The following is a 24,114-nucleotide window of genomic DNA, read 5'->3' as shown; positions in this document are numbered from 1 at the left end:
ATTGCAAGTTTTACTGAATCTTTTCACACAAAACTATACTGTACATCAATCTGCTCAGCTCCTTCTGCTCTATACAGTGCTGCCTGCAGCTCAGACACTGTTCAACGTGACAGGTTCCCTTTAAACAAGGGTAAAAAAAAATTAAGATAATTGTTCACCTCTCCCCTTTGGAGACCTTACTTGCCAGGAACATTGTGGAATGAGTGTATAGGGGATAAGTATCCGATCGGAGGAAGTCCAGCACCTAATGATCACGAGCCAAGGGGCAGGGTTACCCATTTGAAAGAAGGGCTGAACAACCCCTTTAAGAGTAACCTTTAGGTGTGAGTGGAGTTTCTTTGTTCCTTTCCAAGCAAGAAGTAAACGAAACATTTGTTTAACCCATTCAGAACAGCCACATCATTTCAGCCCCCTGTTGTATTCACTTACAAAATGTAACCATGACGTATCCCCAAAAGAAAGCCTGCAAGTAGACAGGACTGCAGACACCCGGCACACAGGGCTACGTGCAATCACCTGGATCATGTATACAATGACTGGAAAATGAACATAGGCTGGAAGTGAACAGGAGGTTTTGATGTCATTATGAAAATACACCCAGAACAAATCCCTTGAATAAAACTATTGCAAACGCTTGGAAAGTCATACACAAGGATCCGATAACGATAACATCAAATACGTTCATTCTATTTAAAAGGGAATGAGTCATCAGAAAATAACCTATTTTCTAAATAAAGTCTTTATGTTAAATGCATCTTTAATGAATTTTTTGGTAATGCTACCTTTAATTTTTCATGTCAGTATCTACCATATATATATATATAAAAAAAAATCCTAATATCCTGCAGTTTTAACACTGGCCACTAAGCCTAACAAAAAGGCACAACTTCTTCCTCAGGATCACAATGACATGTCAGCTACATTTAGATACAGAATCCTCCATTCACATTAGGTGATATTACAGCTTATCTTTTCCCTCCTGGCCTCTGCACAGGTCACAGAGCATGCCTAGAACATTATCCATTCAATGAGGTCACCTCCTGTCCATTGGGTCTATGGCAAATGGCAGTCCCCATAATCATGTTCCCAAAATAGAACTGAAGGGGGGGGAAAAAAAAATAAAAAATAACTATATGGGTCATTATCTGGTTTTAACTGGCAGAAAGTACATTTTGGTGACATTCCCTTTAAAGTCCCAGCTAAGCCTAAGCCTCTCTCTACTCATGTGTTAGATTTAGCTCCTGTTTGTTAGAAAGGCAGTTTAAAAAAAAAAAAAAAAAAAAGTCTACAGTGAGATGACAAGATGGCAACCTCAACTAGAGACCGAGGATTTAGTGATGCGGATCAGTTAGGTCCCCTGGGTTACCCTGTCTGAAGGCAGCATAGAGACAGAGGTCAAAAGCTCCTTAAAGTTTTGTGCAATGATTTTTATTGATAAACTGATCCTCAGGATAGGTCATCAATATCTGATCAGCAGGGGGGTCAGCCGTTTGAAGATGAGGCTTCCTGGTCATTACACTACGAGCCGTCTGTGTAATGAACAGAAGGCACACACATGGAGCGTCACCTCCTCTTCAAACAGCTGATTGGTGGGGTCCCGGGTGTCAAGTTCCCGCTGATCAGATATTGATCACTTATCCTGAGGATAGGTCATCAATATAAGGCTACATGCACACGACCGTGCAGTTTTTTTGCGGCCCGCAAACAGCTGATCCGCAAAAAACGGAAGCTGCCCGTGTGCCTTCCGCAATTTGCGGAACGGGCGGCCCATTGTAGATATGGCTATTCTTGTCCGCAAAACGGCCAAGAATAGGACATGCTATATATTTTTTGCAGGGCCTCGGAACGGAGCAACGGATGCGGACAGCACACTGAGTGCTGGCCGCATCTTTTGCGGCCCTATTGAAGTGAATGGGTCCGCACCCGAGCCGCAAAAACTGCAGGCTCGGATGCGGACCCGAAAAACGGCATGTGCATGAGGCCTAAAATTGCTGCACAACCCCTGCAAACGTATGCAGATTCTCATGCAGGAGAACCACAGCGTAATACAGTACCAGCAAAGTGTATGAGATTAGAAAAATCTGCGCTTTTTTTGCAGAAATTTGACCTGCCGTACGGACTTTGATCTGCAGTCTGTTCTTTGTGCGGATTTCATCCTTTTCAATGCAAGGGGGAGATCTGTTGCATGCGTTACTTGCAGCTTTTGGTGCAGAAATGGAATTTCAGTAAGGCAGCTCGCCCGCGCGTACAGGTAAGCCTACAGGTACAGCCATGTGTCATATACGCCGTGGATGCTCTACTGTGGTATTTTGCACAAAGAACCTGCAGTGTAGGCAGTAGACGTGAAACCTCATCCACAGGCTGCTGAAATTTTCTGCAATGAAAGCCACACATACCTTGGACTTGCGCATTTGGATTTTAATTTGGCGGCATGTCAATTTGACGGTGAAATCTGCAGCACCAAAGACTGCACCAATGTCCGCATGATCTGGGAGGATTTTGGCCAGGATATGCGTTGAATAGCCATAGAATCAATGATGCCAGAATTTATAAAAAGGCCTGCATCACCTACACACATTTGACTGAAAGCTTTTCCTGTAAGAGTCTGTATTTTACAGCCCTCTGTGTGGACAGGGAAGGCAGGACTCCCGGGCTCTCTCTAAGAGTCCTGGCAGCATTCAATCACCTTTTTCCAAGAAAATACTAAATTTAATTAGAGAAAACTGCATTCCCAAGCATTTGGCCTCCTTCGTACTATGCTGCCCTCAGAAAGGAAGAACCGAAGACCTGCTACAATCCATCCCCAGGTCCATGGTCCACTATATTACGGCAATTTCCGATTCTTGTCACTATACAAGTATTACAATTTTTTGCCAAAAGCAAGCAACGCCCTTGAGAAGCTGCTCTTACCTGAGCAAACCTCACGCACAACATACTAGGCAGAAAAACAACAAGTCCTCAGGTGGGATGACCGGTCCCTAGCAGTTTGGGGCATTTTATAAAGATCTGGTTTTCCACTGTTAGTCTCTGAATAAGACTTCTCTTCTACAAACAAGTCCAGTAATAGGAAGAACCAATGTATTTATAAAATCTAATTCACTGTACATTAAAAAAATTATATAAATCCAAGTGTAAAAAAAACAACGCTACTGTAAGGCAGATGGAGGTAGACAGAAGTCCAGAAAGTGGGGCATGAACCTAATAATTTAGTATCTGCACATCAAACAGATCACAGACTCCTTCACTGTCGTCCAGGTTGAAATTATAGTCGTCCCCGGGCGTTGGAGAAAGTCGCAGGAGTGGGAACACTGACAGGGAGAGAAAAGGGAAAACGGTCACAAGTGAAATACGGTAAAGATTAGGTATGCAATATTAGCAAATATGATAATCGTTAAAGGGGTTGTCTCATCTCCGACAATGGGGGCATATTGCTAGGATATGCCCCCCATTGACCCGCCATCTATATTGGGAACAGAGCCCCGCAAAGTGGTGGCTGGACCGGAGTCCACCAGTGGTCTCCCCATGGAAGTGAATGGGAGAACACCGTGCATGACCAGCCACCGCTCCTGTTCACTTCTATGGGCCTGGTGGAAATAGCCTAGCCCAGTGATAGGCAAACTGCGGCTCTCCAGCTGTTGCAGAACTACAACTCCCAGCATGCAAAGACTGCCTACAGCTTTTAGCCTACAGCAGGGCATGGTGGGAGTTGTAGTTTTGCAACAGCTGGAGAGCCGCAGGTTGCCTATCACTGGCCTAGCCCATAGATAATGAATGGAGGGCGGCTGCGCATGTGCAGTGTGCCCACCACCACTTTTGGGGCTCCAATTTTCGATATAGGTGCGGGTCCTAGCGATATGCCTCCATTGTCTGAGATGAGACAACCCCTTTAAAAAAAAAGGTGGTGTTTTCCAGGAATTAACAAAATGAAAATACTTAAAAATATTATAAATATATTTCCAAATGCTTTTCATTAGTTATAATGTCTTGCTTTGTCCGGGGAGCAATCATTAGGAGAAACAAAATGACTGCCGTCCTATTAGTCCACACAAAACCTGTCCTAATCACACAGGACAAGCTTGATAAAGGAAGACAAGCTGATAAAAACTTCAGCTGAATCTCCATGGGAATGGCATTCATGAGCAGAAAGGAGGGACAGGACAGACTGTGGTAATGGAGACTACATACAAGTGCTGAGCTCATTACTACAACCCCACCTCCTCTCTGTACTTCATGTCTCCTCATGAATCTTATCTGTATTCAGGATCATAATCCCAGACAAGCAGAGCAGTAGGATGAGGCAGCTCTTTAACTCAGTGCTCCGAAGTAACTTGTCCTGCTGTGCAATTAGGACAGGTTTTGAGTGTACTAATAGGACGGCGGCCATTTTATTATCCCTGATGATTGCTCCCTAGAGAAAACGAGCCATTATGACTAATGAAAGGTATTTGGGAATATATTTAGAATAAAGTAATATTTTCAGTAATTTTATTTTATTTTATTAATCCCCAGAAAACCCCTTTAAAGAAGCACTCCAATTTTAATACAATTGTTGGCCCATTTAAAATACTACATAAGAAAAATGTTGTAGAGCAACAAGTTTGTTTAGAATTATAAGCCCTGTTCTCGGCCACCATTGCCCCACGTGACCCCCTCTCTGGCTTGCTTTTAGTAACAGTAGTACAAAAGTAAAAAAAAAATACCCGCTTAGAATCCCACTTTCACTAGTCACACAAGTGTACCGGGGACGGCCAGCAGTGCTTCAGGCTCAGTGTACGAGCTGCTGCTCCACAGCCCCTGTCCACAGCATAGGCCAGCCCCCGATGCACTTCTGGGGGTGGTACCAGCAGGATTGTAAACTGATTTTTTTCACCCCATGTCCCCACCTATATCTGTCAGCAGTTTTGTATAGACAGAAATACACTGTATGCACATACTATGGCAGGGGAAGGCCCTTTTATTACATTGCATATGCTCTGTGGGCCGGCTGCAGAACGGTGGTAAAGAGTTAAGAGTTTGAACGGAGCAGTAGTCGTGGGTGCAAACTACTGCTCACGCTGTTAGGCCTCATGCACACTACTCTATGTATATTGTGGTCTGCAAATTTTGATCTGCAAGATATGGATTTCGTCCATGTTACATCCACATTCTTTGCGGACCCGTTGACTTCAGTGGGTCCTTGGTCAGCATTTTGGGTCCAAGTATAGGACATGCTCTATAGTTTTGCGGAATGGACATGTGGATGTGGAAAGCACACAGATCATCCATGTGCTTTCTACATCCATATGTCCATGCCACAAAAAGCTGGAATCTCCACAAAACACGTCAAAAGGGCCCGCAAAAAAAATAAGAATTGCACGGATTGCACACAGACCACGCCTGTATTTTGCAGATTTGTGGACCATAAAATGTATGAGGCCTTATCCAAAGCAGAGAGCCAGTGAAAAGTGCTCTAAAGGACAGCTTGGGTCTATGGACTGTAATGTACTGAGGAGCTGCAGGGACTTGTGTCCCCCCTCTGGTGCTGCATGTTCAGAGCTTTCCTCCCCCAGGACTGATACTGCCAGGTGAGAAGATGGCACCTGCCATATCAGATGGAGCAGGTCACAATTAATTTCTATTGGATTCATAAGCAACGCAACTGAAAATAAAACCTTATGAACTTGGGGGTATATGGAAGTACAGTGAGGCAGCTATAGGAATGTGCTGTTACATACATACAAGGATGTCCACTGATTTCAAATGATTCTGTGTAAAAGGACATTCACACTTGGCAGATATTTCAGTGACTGAGAATCTATTGTTTGGTTCTGCAGCTCGTGCACAGATTTTTACAACTTCATTCAGACATACGGACAGACTGCTTACACGCCTCAATCTTCCTGTAGCGGTGACTGGCAGTAATAGTAGATCACAGAGGGATCCCAGCAGCGGGGATCTATGATCTAGGCTACTTGCCAAAAGTGGATAACACCTTTAAAGGGGTTGTCTCATCTTGAACATTGGTGGCATCTCGCTAGGATATGCCACCGATGTCAGATAGATGCAGGTCCCACACCATTAATTTCTATGGGAGTGCCAACAATCGCCAAGTGCTGGTTTTGCCATTTTCAACAGTCCCATTAAAGTGAACGGAGTGTTGGCCATGCTTGCGAGGTGCGCTCTCCATTCATTTCTATGGGATTTCCGAAAATAGCCGAGTACTCTCCCACAGACAGGAATGGAAGGTGACCACGCACGAGCGGTGCACTCTCCCAAACTTTGGGCACTTCGTTCTTGAGATGGGTGCGTGTCCCAGATGTGGGACCTGCACCTATCTGACATTGGTATCATATCCTAGCAATAGGCAACCAATGTTCGAAGGGAGACAACCCCTTTAATAATAGGTACCATGTTAGGCTGTGTATACAGGCTCATTAACAATTCCAAATAGCCTGGCAACCAAAAAGGTAACACTTACCATCAGAAGACATCAGCTCATCAATTAGGTCACCACTTATATGACCTTTGAAAATGAAAAGTAAAAGTTTCAGAATAAAAATGACCCATCTTGTTGCTACACGTTGCGGCATACTGAATGCAAAAGAAACTGATAATACAGTTATTAAACGGTCTGCATCGTATAACAGAGCAGTAACCCCTTACCTTCTGGGTCATCTAGTTTTGCAATGTCAAATGTATTGGTCTTAAGGATGTTATTAACATCCATTGGAAGGAAGTCACCGCTGCTGGCGGTAGATGGAGCCAAATCGGTCGTCAGGTTGGGATATAGGAGGGAATCTGGAAGTTCACATAAACTGCTAACAGGTGTGTCCTCCCGCACGTCCTCTAAAAAAGGTTAAAAAAAATTAAAGTTAAATTGTAGTATTGGAGATTTGATTTACATTTGCTTATTAATGTATGTGTCCAAACTACTCAGCAAGCCCCATCCTCCAGGTACTTCTTGTGTGCATCTCAGGTGCAAGAGTGTCGGCTGGCTAGCTAGGCCTGATAATATCACCCGACAAGGACTGGGATATATTAGGCATTGTGCCAATACGTTAAAAGCAGCAAGAGTGGGAAGGATCTCAGTGACTTCAATAAGGACCAAATTGTGATGGCTAGATGACAGTCTATCCAGAATGGCAGGTGGGAGGGGGGGGGGGTTTGGGGTCCCAGTACCTACCAAAAGTGGTCCAAGGAAGGACAATTTGATGATCATGGACGCCCAAGGCTCACTGATACACATGGGGAGTGAAGCCTAAGTGCCAGCTGACAGTTTTTCTGGTGCAGATTGTGGAGGGCTTCTGCCTCAAAACCTGCTCCAAAAAACCTCAAAACAGACTCCCATTTTTTTTTTGGGCTGTAAAGAAGAAACATGCATGCCTTAGGCTACATTCACACTAGTGTTCACATTTTCCGGTATTGAGATCAGTCGTAGGGTCTTAATACTGGAAAAAAAAAACCGCTTCTGTTTTTTGTCCACATTCATTGTCAATGGGAACAAAACGTAACTGCGGTTTGCTTTCCATCCTGGGATGCGGAGCAAAACGGATCAGTCATGACCCACAATGCAAGTCAATGGGGATGGATCCGTTTTCTCTGACACAATTGAAAACGGATCAGTCTTAGCCATGTTAAAGATAATACAACCGTATCCGTTCATAATGGACGCCGATGGTTGTATTATCAGTAACGGACGCGTTTTTTGCTGAACCCTGCCGGATCCAGCAAAAAAGCTAGTCTGAGAGTAGCCTTATCTTGGGGTGGAATCAGTGCTGAACCGGAAGCAGAGGAAAAAAAAAAAGTAAGTCCATGTGTTTTTTGTGCATTTTCAATGCGTTTTTTGGCGCATATCCGCTTCAAAAACTCAAGTTTGAGGGACATAAACTTTAAGGTGTTGACTTTGTTCCCTATTCCCCAGATCTCAACTGAGCATCTGTGAGATGTGCTAGAAAAACACGTCCAATTCATGAAGTCTCTATGTTACAGGATCTACTGCTAATATATTGGGGCCAGATACCACAGGACACCTTTAGAGCTCCTATGGAGTACATACCTCAGTCAGAGCTGTGCTGGAGGCACAAGGAGGACATCCACAACATTAGGCAGGTGGGTTAAATGTTATGGTTGATCGTGTAGTCTGAACATGTTTCATGGCAATCTCATGCCTACAGTGCCCCTTTACGACGACTATATCAGATTTACTCACTTGTGCTCGATTCTTCTGCATCCTTATTTGGATTTTCCTCTGTCAGTTGAGGTTTAGGCTCTGTGGACGGTTTCTGTGCAATGGATGGTTCAGCCTGAACTTGAGTTTGTGTGATGTCATCAGGTGGAGGAACAGGAAAAGCCACCGGCTTTGAGGAACTAGATTCCTTATTGATCAGTAGCACACTGATGGGCCCAGAACTGCTCTTCAAACTAATCTGGTACTTTTTCTGTCCATTTTGACCCTAAAGAATTAATCAGCATGAAGAAGAAAGTTTTGTTGATGCACCAATTACAAGTTATGTGATACAGTGTGGCACCAGGACAGCAACAAAACCCTTCAGGTCCAGATCCTCCTCCAGGAACACCTCGACTCTCTGAACTACTGCAATTCTTGTATAAGAATGCCCAATTGTCTGAGAAATGGGTTAAAGCAGGGATGTCAAACTCGTGGCCCTCCAGCTGTTGCAAAACTACAACTCCCATCATGCCTGGGCATACTACAGCTATCAGGGAATGATGGGAGTTGTAGTTTTGCAACATCTGGAGGGCCAGGAGTTTGACATCCATGGGTTAAAGGGAACCTGTCATCAGCTTTCTGTTGACCTCACTGACGGCAGCATAAAATAGTGACAGAAATGCTGAGTCAGCGGTGTGTCACTCATCAGCTAATAGTAAGTGGTTGCCGAGAACCAGCATCATAATCATTACAGCCCAGGCCTTGAAAAGAGTCAAATCTACCTGAGAAGAGTCCTGGTTATTCATATCTCCTGCTCTCGCCCACCTGCTGATGATTGGCAGTTCTCTCCTAGAGAGAAAAGGAAGAAAACTAGGTAGAAGACTGTCAGTCATCAGCAGGTGGGAAGGAGAGCAGGAATCCATGAATAACCAGGACTCTTCTCAGGTGGCCGGGACCCTTTTCCAGGCCTAGTCTGCAATGATTGTGATGTTTGTTCTCGGCAACCACTTACTTTTACTTATAAATAGACCGCTGAAATCAACTCACCTGTCTCTACTTTATACTGCCGTTAGTATGGGCAGCATAAAGGTGATGACAGGTTCCCTTAGTATTAGACTAACAGATTTTCTGCCAGATGATCGCTATTGAACGTTCGTAGTAACGCTGATTAGCGATCATCTGGCAGTGTAATACTGCCGCCGATTACCTGATGAATGAGCAAACACTCGTTCATTGGGCAACCCAAATCTTTTGACAAGTTTACAAATCATCTTTTGTAGGTGGCAGATTAAGGTGTCTAATCATGATCTGCTGCCAGCAAACAATGATTCAGTATAGGGAAGAACGATGGCATAGTGATCGCTCTACCCCATACTGAGGAGGAGATCACTGTACGTAATAGTAGCAGCCTCCTCCGCTAGCAAGCAGGTGATTGCAGAGAAGGAACGCTTCCTTCCTGACAATCACAGGCAGAATCAGGCTGTCTAATACAGCCTTTTTAGTCCAGCAACATATCAGTTCCATAGATGCCAACCTAGTGAAAATGAGCTATTCTAACATGGTGCTAGAAGAACAGGCGCACGCGTTGTACGATTCTCCTTTACCCTACTATGCCCTAAAATCAATCTTCTGCTCATCATACATAAGGAGACTGACTGATCTCTAATGGCGGAGCACTGAGCAGTGCAATTTGCCATTACAGAGGACCAGGTGTCCAGCTGCATGGATTCAGCAACGGGGGAAAAAGGGAAAAAGGGAAAAAAAAAAAAACTGGTACAACATAAAAATTGTGTTCTGGCCTTTTTAGCTCATGAAAAAAAAAGTATGTCCAGGTGATCCATCAGGGAAGACTAAAACACAGCCAGATTGGACTTGTCACTTTTTAGAGGTAGAAAAGAGGCAGAACATTGATAAATGAGCCTCGCTTAGTATGTTCATTCCAGTCGCCATATTTCCAATGCATTTACATCATAAGAACGCTAATGGCATTGATAAACCTACTTTAAAAATTACCTCAGAAGGAACTTACACTCACCATTTCTGGAATTGGAACTTCCAACTGTGTGCCAGAAGGCGCCTGAACAGCCAAAAGTGTGTCACCTGGAAAGCGGAGCACAAATAGGTCAAAACTATCCTTCAAAGGGGGTAACACTCATCCATAGCACAAGACCACTGGGGTCCAAGCAGTGGGGGCCCTGTCGTCCGACAGTCATCATCTAGCCTGGTGATAAATGTTATTAATGGGGAAAAAGCATTTAAAATAACATTTAAAAGGGTTTTCCAAGATTTTAATACTGAAGACCTATTCTCTAGATAGGTCATCAGTATCTGATGGGTGGGGGTCCGACACCTGTTTTGAGAAGGCACTGGTGCTCCTGTGAGCGCTGCGACCTTCTCTCTGCTCACCAAGCACAGCGCCGTGCATTGTATAGCGGCTCAGCTCGGTATCGCGCTCAGTCCCATTCACTTCTATGGGACTGAGCTGTTCCTGGTCCACGTGACACATGAACGTGTCCTCACTGGCCTAGGAAAAGCAGAGAGAAGGTTGCGGTGCTCACAGAAGCGCTGCTGCCTTTTCAGAACAGCTGATCGCTGGAGGTCCCAGGTGTTGGAGCCCCACCAATCAGATACCGATGACCTTTCTAGGGGACAGGTCCTTAGTATTTAAGTCTCGGAAAACCCCTTTAAAATAGATCACTATGGAACTGGAACTCCCTATCCAAGAGATCTCTCAGCAGCCTTCAGGGCAGTCGGGGTTATTATTGTAAAATATTATATTTATATTCTAATATATTGTGTGTAGTATGTAAATTCTTTACTTCCAAGAAGAATGTAAACTAGAACAAACTTGAGTAATTTATTAATACTGGCTTAAAGGGGTTGTCCGGAGTGTTGATATTGATGGTCTATCCTCTGGATAAGTTATCAATATCGTATCGGAGGGGGTCAGACTCTGCACTCCCACTAATAAGCTGTTTGAAGAAGCCATGGTGCTCCAGTGAGAGCTGCGGCCTCTTCGTAAGCCAGTCACGTCACGTTCTTCTGCCAAAAGGCCTCTATGCGGCTCAGTCACATTCAACTGAAAGGGCCCGAGCTGCAGTTCACCATACAACGTAAGCTCAGCACCTCGGAGGATTCAGTGGTGGTGCTTTATCCTGAGGATAGGCCACCAATATAAAAATCCCAGACAACCCCTATAAATAAAGATAATCCATTCTAAATGGATGGGAGGCAAGCTGAAAATGTGCCAAATATATGACTGAGGCGCACGCTGTTTGATAGACTGAGGCGCGCGCCAGACTCTTCTTTATGCCAACAAAAGAGGCGCACTCAGTTAATAAATGTGGTGCATTTTATGACTTGACAAGTACCTTTCACTTTTACAGCAAAACTATAAGTGCATTGTTCTTTACTCGTCAAGGCATTAAAGGGGTTGTCCAATTGATAAGTTGTAAAAAAAAAAAAAAAAAGTTCAGAATGATATTTTTTTTTTTTTTTTTTTTTTTTTAAGTTGACAGCGGAGTCACTTCCTGTGTGTTGAGAAGGACCAGGTAGTACAGACAAAGTTTCGGAACCAGAGCAGCAGAGGGACCCGATGATTTGTGTTATGACATTCTGACCCTTCAAAAATGTTAGCAGCTAGCCAGCCCCTTTAAACCAAGCAATAACTACATGACACACACCTATTACCAAACACAAAGCGGTATAAGGAAGCTTTGAAGTCAGTCACCCAAAAATGGCTGCATCATTACAGTACAAAGAAAATATATACGGTAGATATCAAACCATTAGTCAATAACAAATACAAACTCACCATTAAAGCAATTGCAAAGGTCATCGTGGGTTACAAAAGAGAACGTATGGCGGTATTAAGGAAGACAAGCATATATATAGCGGTGTAGATTATGTCTACTAGTTCTCCCCCTCCCCCAGTGACCAGTATGGTGATAAAGAATAAATCAATTAATCTACAATAGATGTAGCCATAAGCACCGACCAGTCGTAGGCTCGCAGCGTGCCCTTTTGCCATATGGTCAGGGAGCACACACCAGTCTACCTTTAATCTGCTGTGCTGAGTTATCCCACAAAGAAATGTATACCGCTACCGCTCAGCATGTGTTCCTGTAACAAGGGTGCCTATGGGAGACATGTGTATTAGTATGGAAATCTGACAAGCCGATGCTTGCGGAAATACAGAAAAGGACCCATTCATATCTACAGGTGCTACAAAACCGTGGTAATGAGGCTGTGTGAATGAGGCCTTTTGTCTATCTAAGAGCTCATGCACAAACTAATTTTTGGTCCACATCCGATCTGCATTATTTGTGGGTCAGATGTGGACCCGTTTACTTCACTGAGGTCACAAGAAAGGTGGACCGCACACAATGTACTGTCCACATCCGTAGTTCCATTCTGCGGCACCACAAAAAAATGGAATATGTGCTAGTCTTGACCGCTGTGCAGACAAGGATAGGGCTCTTCTATAAAAGGGCCGGATGTTCTGTAAAACGTGAAACACACAGACTGTGTCCGTAATTTGCTGAACGGATTAAAGGTTGAGCTACGTTTTTTAAAGGGAGTTTGTTAGCAACATCAGTCATGTGAAACCGTGTCACACTGCATTGTGGCTTACACAGAGATAACACATGGTCCCTTATGGTCACTGGTGTGATAGTGACGCCACAAGGATACTGGGCAGGCTGCTAACAAGGGCAGAGGTTTTGGCCAAGTAACGCTGGGGGGCCCTGGGCACTTGGAGTGACAGACATCGCTCCTGGGCACTTCTGTACTGAACGAATGGAGCGACAGTAGATATGCACGGCCTGCTGCGCCATCAGGACTGGGGTTCGGCGATCAGCCATTTATCTGCTTTCCCTATCCTGTGGATAGGGGATAACTCAGAAACTTGACACAGCCCCTTTTTCATATTTACTTTCATTAAGACAATCAGTGGAACATGGTAGGTTTTTGGTTCTGTCAGATTTAATTTTGGTTTTATGTTTTTTTTTTTACAGATTCAGAAAAAAAAAGTGCTCAGTATCTTGGTATAAAAATTAAGGCATACGCAAGTACAGTAGGACTCCGTACACTTCTATGGGTGCCTTAATCTAGCTCAGAGGTTGTCCATCATTCCAGCAACAAACCTGTCACATGTGAGCATACCCTTACCGAGAACCCTACACAGCGTCCCTCTGTATGTCTACAATGTCATACGGAGGTGTAAGTCAAAAAATTATTTCATTATTTACAGGCAATCTACAGGTCTAAAGGGTAGGCTTCCTTACATAGATATGAATAGGTTTATACCTGTGCTGATCAGTTCCTCATACAGTGTAGTGGTTGGTAATGCCCCTTATTTTAGGACTTTAATACCATTTACAGCCCCCTTAAGAGAGCAGATGAAAAGGATATACTTGATTCTCGGTGTCGTCCATGACATTATTGATGCTCCGCTGCAGCCACACTTTCTGCTGGTCCAGCTCCTTCTCCTTCAGCTCCAGGTCTCCAATTTCAGCTTTAAGATTCTTCAGTCTATCCAGGATTTCTTTTGTGTTGCACCCAGCGCCAACACCCCTGAGAGGGAAAGAAAGTAACCTCAGATCAAAAGATGACAAAATCTGTGGAAACTAATGAATGAAAATATTCTCTTTACTGCAATAGCATGACAGGTCTTAAAGGAGAACAAACCAGAAACTGCACAAAGCAATCTCAGCCCTTCCTCCCTTAAAGGGGTTCTCTGGGAATTAAGAAAATGAAAATACTTAAATATGACTTCATTATAAATATGTTCCCAAACACCTTTAATTAGTTTTAATGGCTTTTTGTGTCTGGGGAGCAATCATTAGTAGAAACAAAATGGCCGCCATCCTATTAGTACACACAAAACCTGTACTACAGGTAGACAAGTTACTTCACTTTACTGAGTTAAAGAGCTGTCTCATCGTCCTCTCTGCTTGTCAAGAATTATCATCCTGAATACAAATTATCTTTAGCTGAATCTGAGTTGGAATAGAGTTCATAAGCAGATGTGGATAATGAGCAGCAGCACTTCTATGCAGTCTCCATTACCACAGCTCCACATTACAACAGTCTGCCCTGTCTGTCCTCTCTGTACTTTATGTCTCCTCATGAACTCGATTCCCACAAAAATTCAGCTAAATATCATATTAAACTGTCTTCAGGATCATAATCCCCGACATGGAGGAAGGATGAGGCAGATCTTTATATCAGTGTTGTGAAGTAACTTGTCGTCCTCTGTGATTAGGACAGGTTTTGTGTGTACTAATAGGGCAGCGGCCATTTTGTTTCTCCTAATGATTGATCCCTGGACAAAACAAGCCATTATAACTAATGTAAGGTATTTAGGAATATACTTATAATAAAGTAATATTTACGTATTTTCATTTTCTTAATTCCCGGAGAACCCCTTTAATCTCCCACCTTTCCTTTGCTCCTATTTTATCTCACATTACAGGTGTCCCAGTAGCTCAGGCAGGTCCCCCTCCTTAGGCAGACATCTGTGGAACGCTGTCCGTGAGATACCAGACTGGCATTACAGGAGTCATTGGTTGCTATGACGCTGTGCGCTCCTGCAATGCCAGTCCGGCATCTCACAGACCGTGTTCCACGGACGTCTGCATGAGGCTTTACCGTCCTGTGTCTGGCTGCAAGACAACTGGCTGGAACACAAGCCTCCCTCCTCTGCCCTGTCTGCAGTAGGACAAAAAGACATTTAAAGGCATTTCCCAGTAGTTTGATATTGATGGCAGAGGACAGACGCCCCCCCCCGATCAGGTGTTTTGCAGTAGCTCCGGCACTGCAACTACTCAGCTACGTGCACTTCTGTAGCAGACGGAGCAAGGTTACTGCAGCATTGCTCCCGTTCACTTCATCGTATCAACTACATCATGGACACATCTCAACCACCCACCATGTCCGATTCTACACCAAAATGTAGATTTTCTTTTTATTCTTACTTCCATTGGATGCTGTTCTTTGACTTCTTCTCTATCAAACCGATCCCCTCCAGGACATTAGTGATATCATAGATTCGGCGCTTCTGTCTCACAGCCAGAGTGTCAGCAGCCTGGAAGAGTATGCAGTACATGTTAAAAAAAAGCAGCTCTTTCAGAATAACTGCATTTGTGTTTTTTTGCCTCTGTCAATTTTTTCTGTGGTAGTTTTTCAGGCTTTTTTTTAGCACAGTGGGGGTAATTTAAAGACTAGCTGCGTTTCCCCCTGAGCTGCCGGAGGGTTTGCCTAATTTCTGCCCAGGCTCGCACCTCTGGCAGTCTGTGCGCTTGGAAAAAAAAACTACTCCTACAGCCCCTGAGTGGAGTCGTTTTTACTCCTCTTTTCTGCCTTTCAGGTGTAAAGGATTATAAATCTACCGTAGGCTGATGTGCCGGTCCCTGCCACTTCGGCGTAAAAATGCTAGTGCAACGGGTTTGGGTGGCGAGCAGCCAATGGCAGGAGAGGACATACTGGGATGAGCCTCCCTAGCGTCACACAAAAAAAAAAAAAAAAAAAAAAAAAAATCCATCACGTTCAACCAAGGGATAGGTGGGGACGCGAATCCCAGAAGGAAATGAGACTCAGATGTCTACACATTTTCATTGTGCGCTAAAAAATTTACATGACGCCCTTATTCTGCAGCTCAATCTGATTACGGCAATACAATAGTTTTTAATTTATTTACTTTGCCATCTTCTGATAGCCATAACTTTTTTTTTTAAATCTATTTCAGTCTACAGAGCTGTATGAGGGCTTGTTTCAAACTAGTTTTTATTGGTACAATTTTTGTGGTATGTATGACTTTTTGATCACTGTTATTCAATTTCTTTGGAGGAGGGGGGGGGACAAGATAAAAAAAAAAAAAAAAATGGTGAATGGCTTTTTTTGGGTATTCACCGCAGAAGAAATTACAATTTTTGGAATCGACGATAACTAATATGTTTATTTTTTATTGTTTACATGTACAATTGGGAAAGAGGGCGATTTAAACTGTATTATTTGGTGTTTTTGGTCTTTTTTTTACTTAATATCTATTAGTCCCTCAGGGGGCTAGAACCTGGGGTTTTTTGATCCCTTGTCTTAGTCTCGCTAAGGCCTCTTGCACACGACCGTATGCCCTCCGAGACATACAGTCCTTGAGCGGGCCAAATGTCCTGGAGCGGCATACATCATGCGCACGGGAGCGCACAGCATCATAGTAACCTACTATAGAGATCTATTAGGGCGAGGCCTCATGCACACGGCCGTTCCGTGCATTGGGGATGGCAATTTGCGTCCCCCAATGCACGGACAACGTCCGTGCGGCGGCTGGGACGGATTGTGACCCATTCAACTTGAATGGGTCCGTGATCCGTCCGCTCCGCAAATTTTTTTAAAAGTCTCATTTTTTTGTGGTGCGGAGGCACGGACAGAAACACCACGGAAGCACTCAGCAGTGCTTCCGTGCCTCCTTTCCACACTGCAGCTCCGGATTGCGGACCCATTCACAGTGATGCGGGGAGCACATGGCGGGTGCCTGTATATTGCGGACCAACTGTTTGTGGGCTGCAATACAGCCATGGCCGGGCAACGGGCGTGTGCATGAGGCCTAAATAGGATTCTGACACTGTCCCTGTGGAGCTGTGTCTTATGCACAGTTTAGCAGGGTCCTTACCATGGCAGCCATGGAAGGCTTCAGCAGCGTCCAGACTCTCCACAGACGCTGCGATCAGCATATTGAACATGGCATCTGAGAGGTTAAATGTCGAGGTTTTGCGGGGTTATGGAGCTGGCACTCGCCGCATATGAAGCTGGATCACTGCAGAGTCCAATCCATGCAAATGTAGGCGCATAATGCCGTACATGTACTATACTCCGTGAGCTATTCAATAAAATGTATCTGTATAGCGCCACCTTCTGTGTGTTCTGTTGTGCCATATGGTCTGAAGCTGTGGCAGTTGGGGCACGATCTGCACTGGTCGCGGCCAGGATTGCAGAGTTGCGGTGATCCCATAGAAATTAGTGGAACTGCAGCGCGAGTTGCAAAAAATCCAACACGTGGATTTTGAGAGTCGCGCGGCAATCTCATTCATTTCCATGGGATCACCACTTCTATGATATCCTGTGACCAGAGTCGCCATGTACCCGTACCCTTAGGCCCCTTTCACACGGGTGAGTTTTCCGCGGTGAACGCATTGCACCCGCACTTAATCCACACCCATTCATTTCTATGGGGCTGTGCACATGAGCGGTAATTTCCACGCATCACTTGTGCGTTGCGTGAAAATCGCAGCATGCTCAATATTGTGCGTTTTTCACGCAACGCAGGCCCCATAGAAGTGAATGGGGCTGCATGAAAAACCGCAAGCATCCGCAAGGAAGTGCAGATGCGGTGTGATTTTCACGCATGGTTGCTAGGGGACGATTATTTTTTTTTTTTTTATGCAGTCAGATGTTACTTTTACAGATGTTATGAAATTTGTTCACGCTTCGTTTGGTGTTAATAGCAGAATTGCGTTATGGATTCCGTTACCACGGACCATAACGTAATTCTATGACGGAATGCCCTTAGAGGCATTCCGTTATTCATTCTGTCATAATAGAAGTCTATGGGCTGCAAAACGGATCCGTCCCGTTTCCGTTATGCAGGGGAGTCCTAGAATATGCATTCAGTCATAGAATTACGTTATGGTCCATGGTAACAGAATCCATAACGCAATTCTGCTATTAACACCAAACGAAGAGTGAACTAATTTCATAACAGGAAATTCGCACATCTGTAAAAGTAACATCTGACCGCATATAAAAAAATTTAAAAAAATCCCCCCCAAAAAACCCTGCAATAAATAGTAAAAATGCCAAAACCCCCTGAGTATGAAACCCTTCGGCCTCTGTCACACGAGCGTGGCGGATTGTGTCAGAGTCTGTCCAGGGAAACGCCAACCATTTTCTACGTTTAATCAGTTTTATCTCCGCTCTCCTTCAGCGTTTCAGTTCTTTCCACATGGATGCAATCAGTTTTTGCTGCATTTCTCACGTGTGTGAAGAAAAACGGAAGTATACACACAAACTTATTTTCTTTGTGTCCATTCCGTTTTTTTTTGCAGACCGTATGTAGAACCATTCACTTCAATGGTTCTGAAAAAAAAAAATTGCGGATCCGTTTTTTTGTGGACACCAAAATACATAGGGGTTGTTTCACTTCAGCAAATGGCACTTATGATGTAGAGAAAGTTATTACACGGCACTCACTAATATATAGCGATTGTCCATATTGCCTCCTTTACTGGCAGGATTCATTTTTCCATCACATTATACACTGCTCGTATCCAGGGGTTATGGCGACCACTGCAGCTCAAATACAATAGGCTGGTGCTTTTTCCTGCAGTGTGCAAGCACGACCACCGGATTGCAGGATGGTCGTAACCATGGAAACAAGCAGTGTATAATGTGATGGGGAAAAAAATAAGCCAGCAGAGCAGGTAATATGGACAATCACAATACATTAGCAAGTGCCTTGTAACTGGGACCCTGGCTAATCAGCACAGCGCCATACATTGTATAGTGGCTGTGCTTGGTATTGCGCTCCGCCCCATTCACTGCACCTACGTCATGTGACTGATGAATGTGACATCACATGGCCTATTAAGCTGGAGAAGCCCGCTGCCTTCGCCAACATTTGATTGGCGGGGGTGCCAGGTGTCGGAGATACTATTGACCTATCCAGTATCAGTAACTCTCGGAGAACCCCTTTAAACTTTGTATACATGATGTCATTAATATCTCCCAGCAATCAGTGAGAAGCATCCGGACGTCTTCCGATTTTCACCTAGCCCCATTCCCTTTTATGGAACCAGGGCTGAGTGTAAAACGCACAATATAGAACATCCTGAACTCATATGATGCGTAAAAACGGATGTTCATGTGCGCAGAGCCATAGAAACGAAGCGGTCAGGATTCAGTGCGGGCTGTGCGTTTGCTTCCCTCATGGAGGGACTCAATCACCACGTGACGGAAGTAGCGACATGTTTCACCTCATTTTTAGAACGTGTCTTTGCTAAATATAAACGCTTTTTGACAAGGTTGAGACTTTTTAAATGCTAAAAACTTAACTTTTTATAGCTATTTGCAACATTTTATCGGCCGTCCCAAAACAGCAGAATGTGCAACTTTTAGAGGCCGATTTGCGACACTTTAAAAGGGTTGTCCGGCTACATGGGGTGTCGGACCCCCGCGGATCAGATCCAGAGGATAGGTCGTCAGCATCACAAGGAAAACCCCTTTAAATTTAATCTCATGTCCAGTTCTGTCATTGGTTGTCACTGCAGACGCCCCTTTTAACCACCTCCCGACCGCTGTACGCGTATATGCGTCCGGGAGGTGGTTGCTTTATTCCTCCTGGACGCATATACGCGTCTTCTCGCGAGACGCGAGATTTCCTGTGAACGCGCGCGCTCACAGGAACGGAAGGTAAGCGAGTGGATCTCCAGCCTGCCAGCGGCGATCGCTCGCTGGCAGGCTGGAGATCCGAATTTTTTAACCCCTAACAGGTATATTAGACGCTGTTTTCATAACAGCGTCTAATATACCTCCTACCTGGTCCTCTGGTGGTCCCTTTTGTTAGGATCGACCACCAGAGGACTCAGGTAGGTCAGTACAGTCCCACCAAACACCACACTACACTACACTACACCCCCCCCCCGTCACTTATTAACCCCTTATAAACCCCTGATCACCCATGATCACCCCATATCACCCCCCTGTCATTGATCACCCCCCTGTCATTGATCACCCCCCTGTCATTGATCACCCCCCTGTCATTGATCACCCCCCTGTCATTGATCACCCCCCTGTCATTGATCACCCCCCTGTCATTGATCACCCCCCTGTCATTGATCACCCCCCTGTCATTGATCACCCCCCTGTCATTGATCACCCCCCTGTCATTGATCACCCCCCTGTCATTGATCACCCCCCTGTCATTGATCACCCCCCTGTCATTGATCACCCCCCTGTCATTGATCACCCCCCTGTCATTGATCACCCCCCTGTCAGGCTCCATTCAGACGTCCGCATGCGTTTTGTGGAGCCGATCCATGTATCCATGTATCCGTAAAAATTCATGCGGATGTCTGAATGGAGCCTTACGGGGGGGTGATCAATGACAGGGGGGTGATCAGGGAGTCTATATGGGTGATCACCCCCCTGTCATTGATCACTCCCCCCTGGTAAGGCTCCATTCAGACATTTTTTTTGGCACAAGTTAGCGGAAATTTTTTGTTTTTTCTTACAAAGTCTCATATTCCACTAACTTGTGTCAAAAAATAAAATCTCACATGGACGCACCATACCCCTCACGGAATCCAAATGCGTAAACATTTTTAGACATTTATATTCCAGACTTCTTCTCACGCTTTAGGGCCCCTAAAAAGCCAGGGCAGTATAAATACCCCACATGTGACCCCATTTCGGAAAGAAGACACCCCAAGGTATTCCGTGAGGGGCATATTGAGTCCATGAAAGATTGAAATTTTTGTCCTAAGTTAGCGGAAAGTGAGACTTTGTAAGAAAAAAAAAATAAAAAAAAAATAAAAAAAAAATCAATATCCGCTAACTTATGCAAAAAAAAAAAAAATTCTAGGAACTCGCCATGCCCCTCATTGAATACCTTGGGGTGTCTTTCCAAAGTGGGGTCACATGTGGGGTATTTATACTGCCCTGGCTTTTTAGGGGCCCGAAAGTGTGAGAAGAAGTCTGGGATCCAAATGTCTAAAAATGCCCCCCTAAAAGGAATTTGGGCCCCTTTGCGCATCTAGGCTGCAAAAAAGTGTGACACATCTGGTATCGCCGTACTCAGGAGAAGTTGGGGAATGTGTTTTGGGGTGTCATTTTACATATACCCATGCTGGGTGAGAGAAATATCTTGGTCAAATGCCAACTTTGTATAAAAAAATGGGAAAAGTTGTCTTTTGCCAAGATATTTTTCTCACCCAGCATGGGTATATGTAAAATAACCCCCCAAAACACATTGCCCAACTTCTCCTGAGTACGGCGATACCACATGTGTGACACTTTTTTGCAGCCAAGGTGGGCAAAGGGGCACCTTTCGGATTTCGCAGGCCATTTTTTACACATTTTGATTGCAAGGTACTTCTTACACATTTGGGCCCCTAAATTGCCAGGGCAGTATAACTACGCCACAAGTGACCCCATTTTGGAAAGAAGACACCCCAAGGTATTCCGTGAGGGGCATGGCGAGTTCCTAGAATTTTTTATTTTTTGTCGCAAGTTAGTGGAATATGAGACTTTGTAAGGAAAAAAGAGAAAAAAAAAAAATCATCATTTTCCGCTAACTTGTGACAAAAAATAAAAAATTCTAGGAACTCGCCATGCCCCTCACGGAATACCTTGGGGTGTCTTCTTTCCAAAATGGGTTCACTTGTGGCGTAGTTATACTGCCCTGGCAATTTAGGGGCCCAAATGTGTGAGAAGAACCTTGCAATCAAAATGTGTAAAAAATGGCCTGCGAAATCCAAAAGGTGCACTTTGGAATATGTGCCCCTTTGCCCACCTTGGCTGCAAAAAAGTGTGACATCTGGTATCACCGGACCATTGTATGTTGTAACCTGAGTAATCGGTTCCAAAGCCCCAAAATGTCATCCAAGATAAGAGAAAGTGACGATTTGAGAACAATAAGCAGATAACTAAGAGATAAAACAAGTCCTTACATAGAACCGTCAGGAACAGCTGCGAACAGCGCCTAATCCAGCTAGTACCAGAGACGTGGCCGTTATGGTTGGATCCAAGTCTGAGACATTGTGTGCGTTTCCCCACTTACGATGGGTCGGAGAAGACCACTGTATGGTGCGGGATCACTTACCAGCCGGAGAGAAACCGCTACACGCAGCGTTGGTCTCCACCGAAATCCCGGCATATTTGCCAGTTAATGGCCGGACCCCATTATAGTTAACAGGGCAGACAAACATTCCAGTAGCGTCCAGCCTGCCGGATCTCTTACCGCTAGTGTGAGGCTAGCCTCACCAATTAGCTCTGCTTGAGTCCACTAAACTGCAGGTGGGTCGGCGGCACTGAAACCAAAATAAAACCACGGCTGAAACCGAATACACGGTGGATTTGGCCTCTGCAATATTCGCTGTGTGAAACAGCCCTCGGGCTCCCGAAACGCAGAATCTCATTGGAAAAATCTACCGCCTAATACAGGAGCAGCAACGCATACGGGATAAGGCTACTCTCTCACTAGCGTTTTTACTGCTTCCATTTCTGATAATACAACCGTCTGCATCCGTCATGAACTCTATTGAAAGTCAATGGGGGACGGGTCAGTTTTCTATTGTGTCAGAGAAAATGGTTCCGTCCCCATTGACTTGCATTGTGGGTCATGACCAATCCGTCCCCATTGACTTGCATTGTGGGTCATGACCAATCCGTCCCCATTGACTTGCATTGTGGGTCATGACCAATCCGTCTTGCTCCGCATCTCGGGTGCTATGCGTTCACGTCACGCATCGCACCCACGCGGAAAACTCGCTCATGTGAAAGGGGCCAAAAGGAGTCCAGCAAATATGCCAAGAATGGGCTGGACAAGAACCCGACCGATTCCCGGCCTTATAGAGGCGCTGGATAAGTAACGCACTCACGAGGTAAGGCTCTGTTCACACTCGCCTTAGACTTTGCCATAAATAAAGGGAACTGGCGGGTAGGTCAGTGACACTAACCTGACAGGTCATAAACATCCAACCCCCAACAATCCGAAGAAAGAGGCTCGCCATTATAAATGACGTACGGCTCAGCGCTCAACCGCTACCCTTAGCGTCAGCCAACTCCCATTTTCTAGAGGGATAGAATTTGGCCTGTTAGCTGCACACCTGAGGGATCAGGACAGGTTTCCATTCACTGACAACAAGGAATAATCGTGAAAACGCCAAGGAAGTAGATTACCCTGCACTGTCAGCCATCTTACAGGCACGTGCCCGGCGACCTCACCCGACTACAGGGGCTTCTGTCACTCACCACTTTCAGGTCCAGCACTCCGTCTTTCGCTTCCTGCAGAAGGGACACGAACTTGCTGGTGAGGAGCCCCAGACTCTTCTCATGCCTGCTGGACACCCCCGCCGGCTCCGCCATAGTGACGGCCCGTGATACCGGGGGCAGGCCTCTGCAGCCCGCCCGCCCCCTCTGCCAGGTAACACCGGGGACTCTCCACGGAACACGCGGAGCACCACGAGAGACGCGAACACACGGGAAATGACGTCTGGTCGCAGCGTTGCCCGGGAGACAGAAACCAGAAGGGGAAAAAATGGTACCACACAGTGACATATTTAAGTGGCCCGGCCCCTCACGTGAGACCTGTGCGGCCATATTGGATGAGGGCAACAATCCAGAAACGCTATCATAATAATTGAGAGACATTTCCATTCTCTGTATTGCGGTGACCAACAGACGCCCCAGCACCGCTCACGTTATTTATAAAACGCAAACCAGATACTGTACTGTTTTTTATGACATACGGATATGGTTCCCATTTCCAAGATGGACTATTGGACTCTAGTTTTGCCCAGTGGCTTACGCTCTATGGTAATGACGTCAGACAGACTCGACCAATCAGCGTCTAGGGGCAGTTGGGGAAGCTGCTACCATTGGCTGAGGAAGAGAACAACACAGAAGCACGTGCTCCGCTGGATGTGGCCCGCCATGGGTCCGTGTGTGATGTGTGCACAGGGCACGAGGGGGCATCTATAAAACGGTGGCCCCCAACTTGTAGCTGAGAAGTGCTAGGAAGTCATGGGCTGAGGGGACCCTGGCAGGCAGGGAGACGAGGGGTCTAATGTACATACTGTAGGTGTATAGGACGTCCTCTATGTGCCAGGGTATATGGGACACACACATGTATCTGTACAGCGCCACCTGCTGTTTGTAATCTAATTTCTTTGGCTTACCGAGCTGCAGCAGAAAGG

At 45.2% G+C, this 24,114-nt stretch overlaps 1 protein-coding gene across 1 annotated transcript; it reads right to left on the bottom strand.

Annotated features, from left to right (window-relative positions):
- Positions 1-1,880: 1,880 nt before the first annotated feature.
- E2F5 (E2F transcription factor 5) lies at positions 1,881-23,414 on the bottom strand. The gene is made up of 9 exons (XM_044273442.1): positions 23,171-23,414; positions 15,124-15,233; positions 13,559-13,720; positions 11,961-12,004; positions 10,182-10,246; positions 8,189-8,432; positions 6,643-6,825; positions 6,458-6,502; positions 1,881-3,308 (listed from the first exon to the last, which is right to left on the bottom strand). Exons 1-9 carry the CDS (start codon positions 23,282-23,284, stop codon positions 3,199-3,201), a joined length of 1,077 nt encoding a protein of 358 aa, XP_044129377.1. The 5' UTR covers positions 23,285-23,414; the 3' UTR covers positions 1,881-3,198.
- Between the last annotated feature and the right edge of the window lie 700 nt (positions 23,415-24,114).

This window comes from Bufo gargarizans, unplaced genomic scaffold (assembly GCF_014858855.1).
Source record: "Bufo gargarizans isolate SCDJY-AF-19 unplaced genomic scaffold, ASM1485885v1 fragScaff_scaffold_685_pilon:::fragment_4:::debris, whole genome shotgun sequence".
NCBI lineage: Eukaryota > Metazoa > Chordata > Amphibia > Anura > Bufonidae > Bufo > Bufo gargarizans.
The sequence above is the reverse complement of the archived record's forward strand: the minus strand, read 5'-3'. Positions and strand labels throughout refer to the sequence as shown.

Excerpts from the sequence above, each read along its gene's own strand:
- E2F5 (XM_044273442.1), bottom strand. The coding sequence starts at position 23,284 with ATGGCGGAGCCGGCGGGGGTGTCCAGCAGGCATGAGAAGAGTCTGGGG. Across the intron at positions 8,433-10,181 it reads AAGTTCCAATTCCAGAAATG|GGTCAAAATGGACAGAAAAA; the intron begins GTGAGTGTAAGT and ends TTAATTCTTTAG. Across the intron at positions 3,309-6,457 it reads TGAGCTGATGTCTTCTGATG|TGTTCCCACTCCTGCGACTT; the intron begins GTAAGTGTTACC and ends TCTCCCTGTCAG.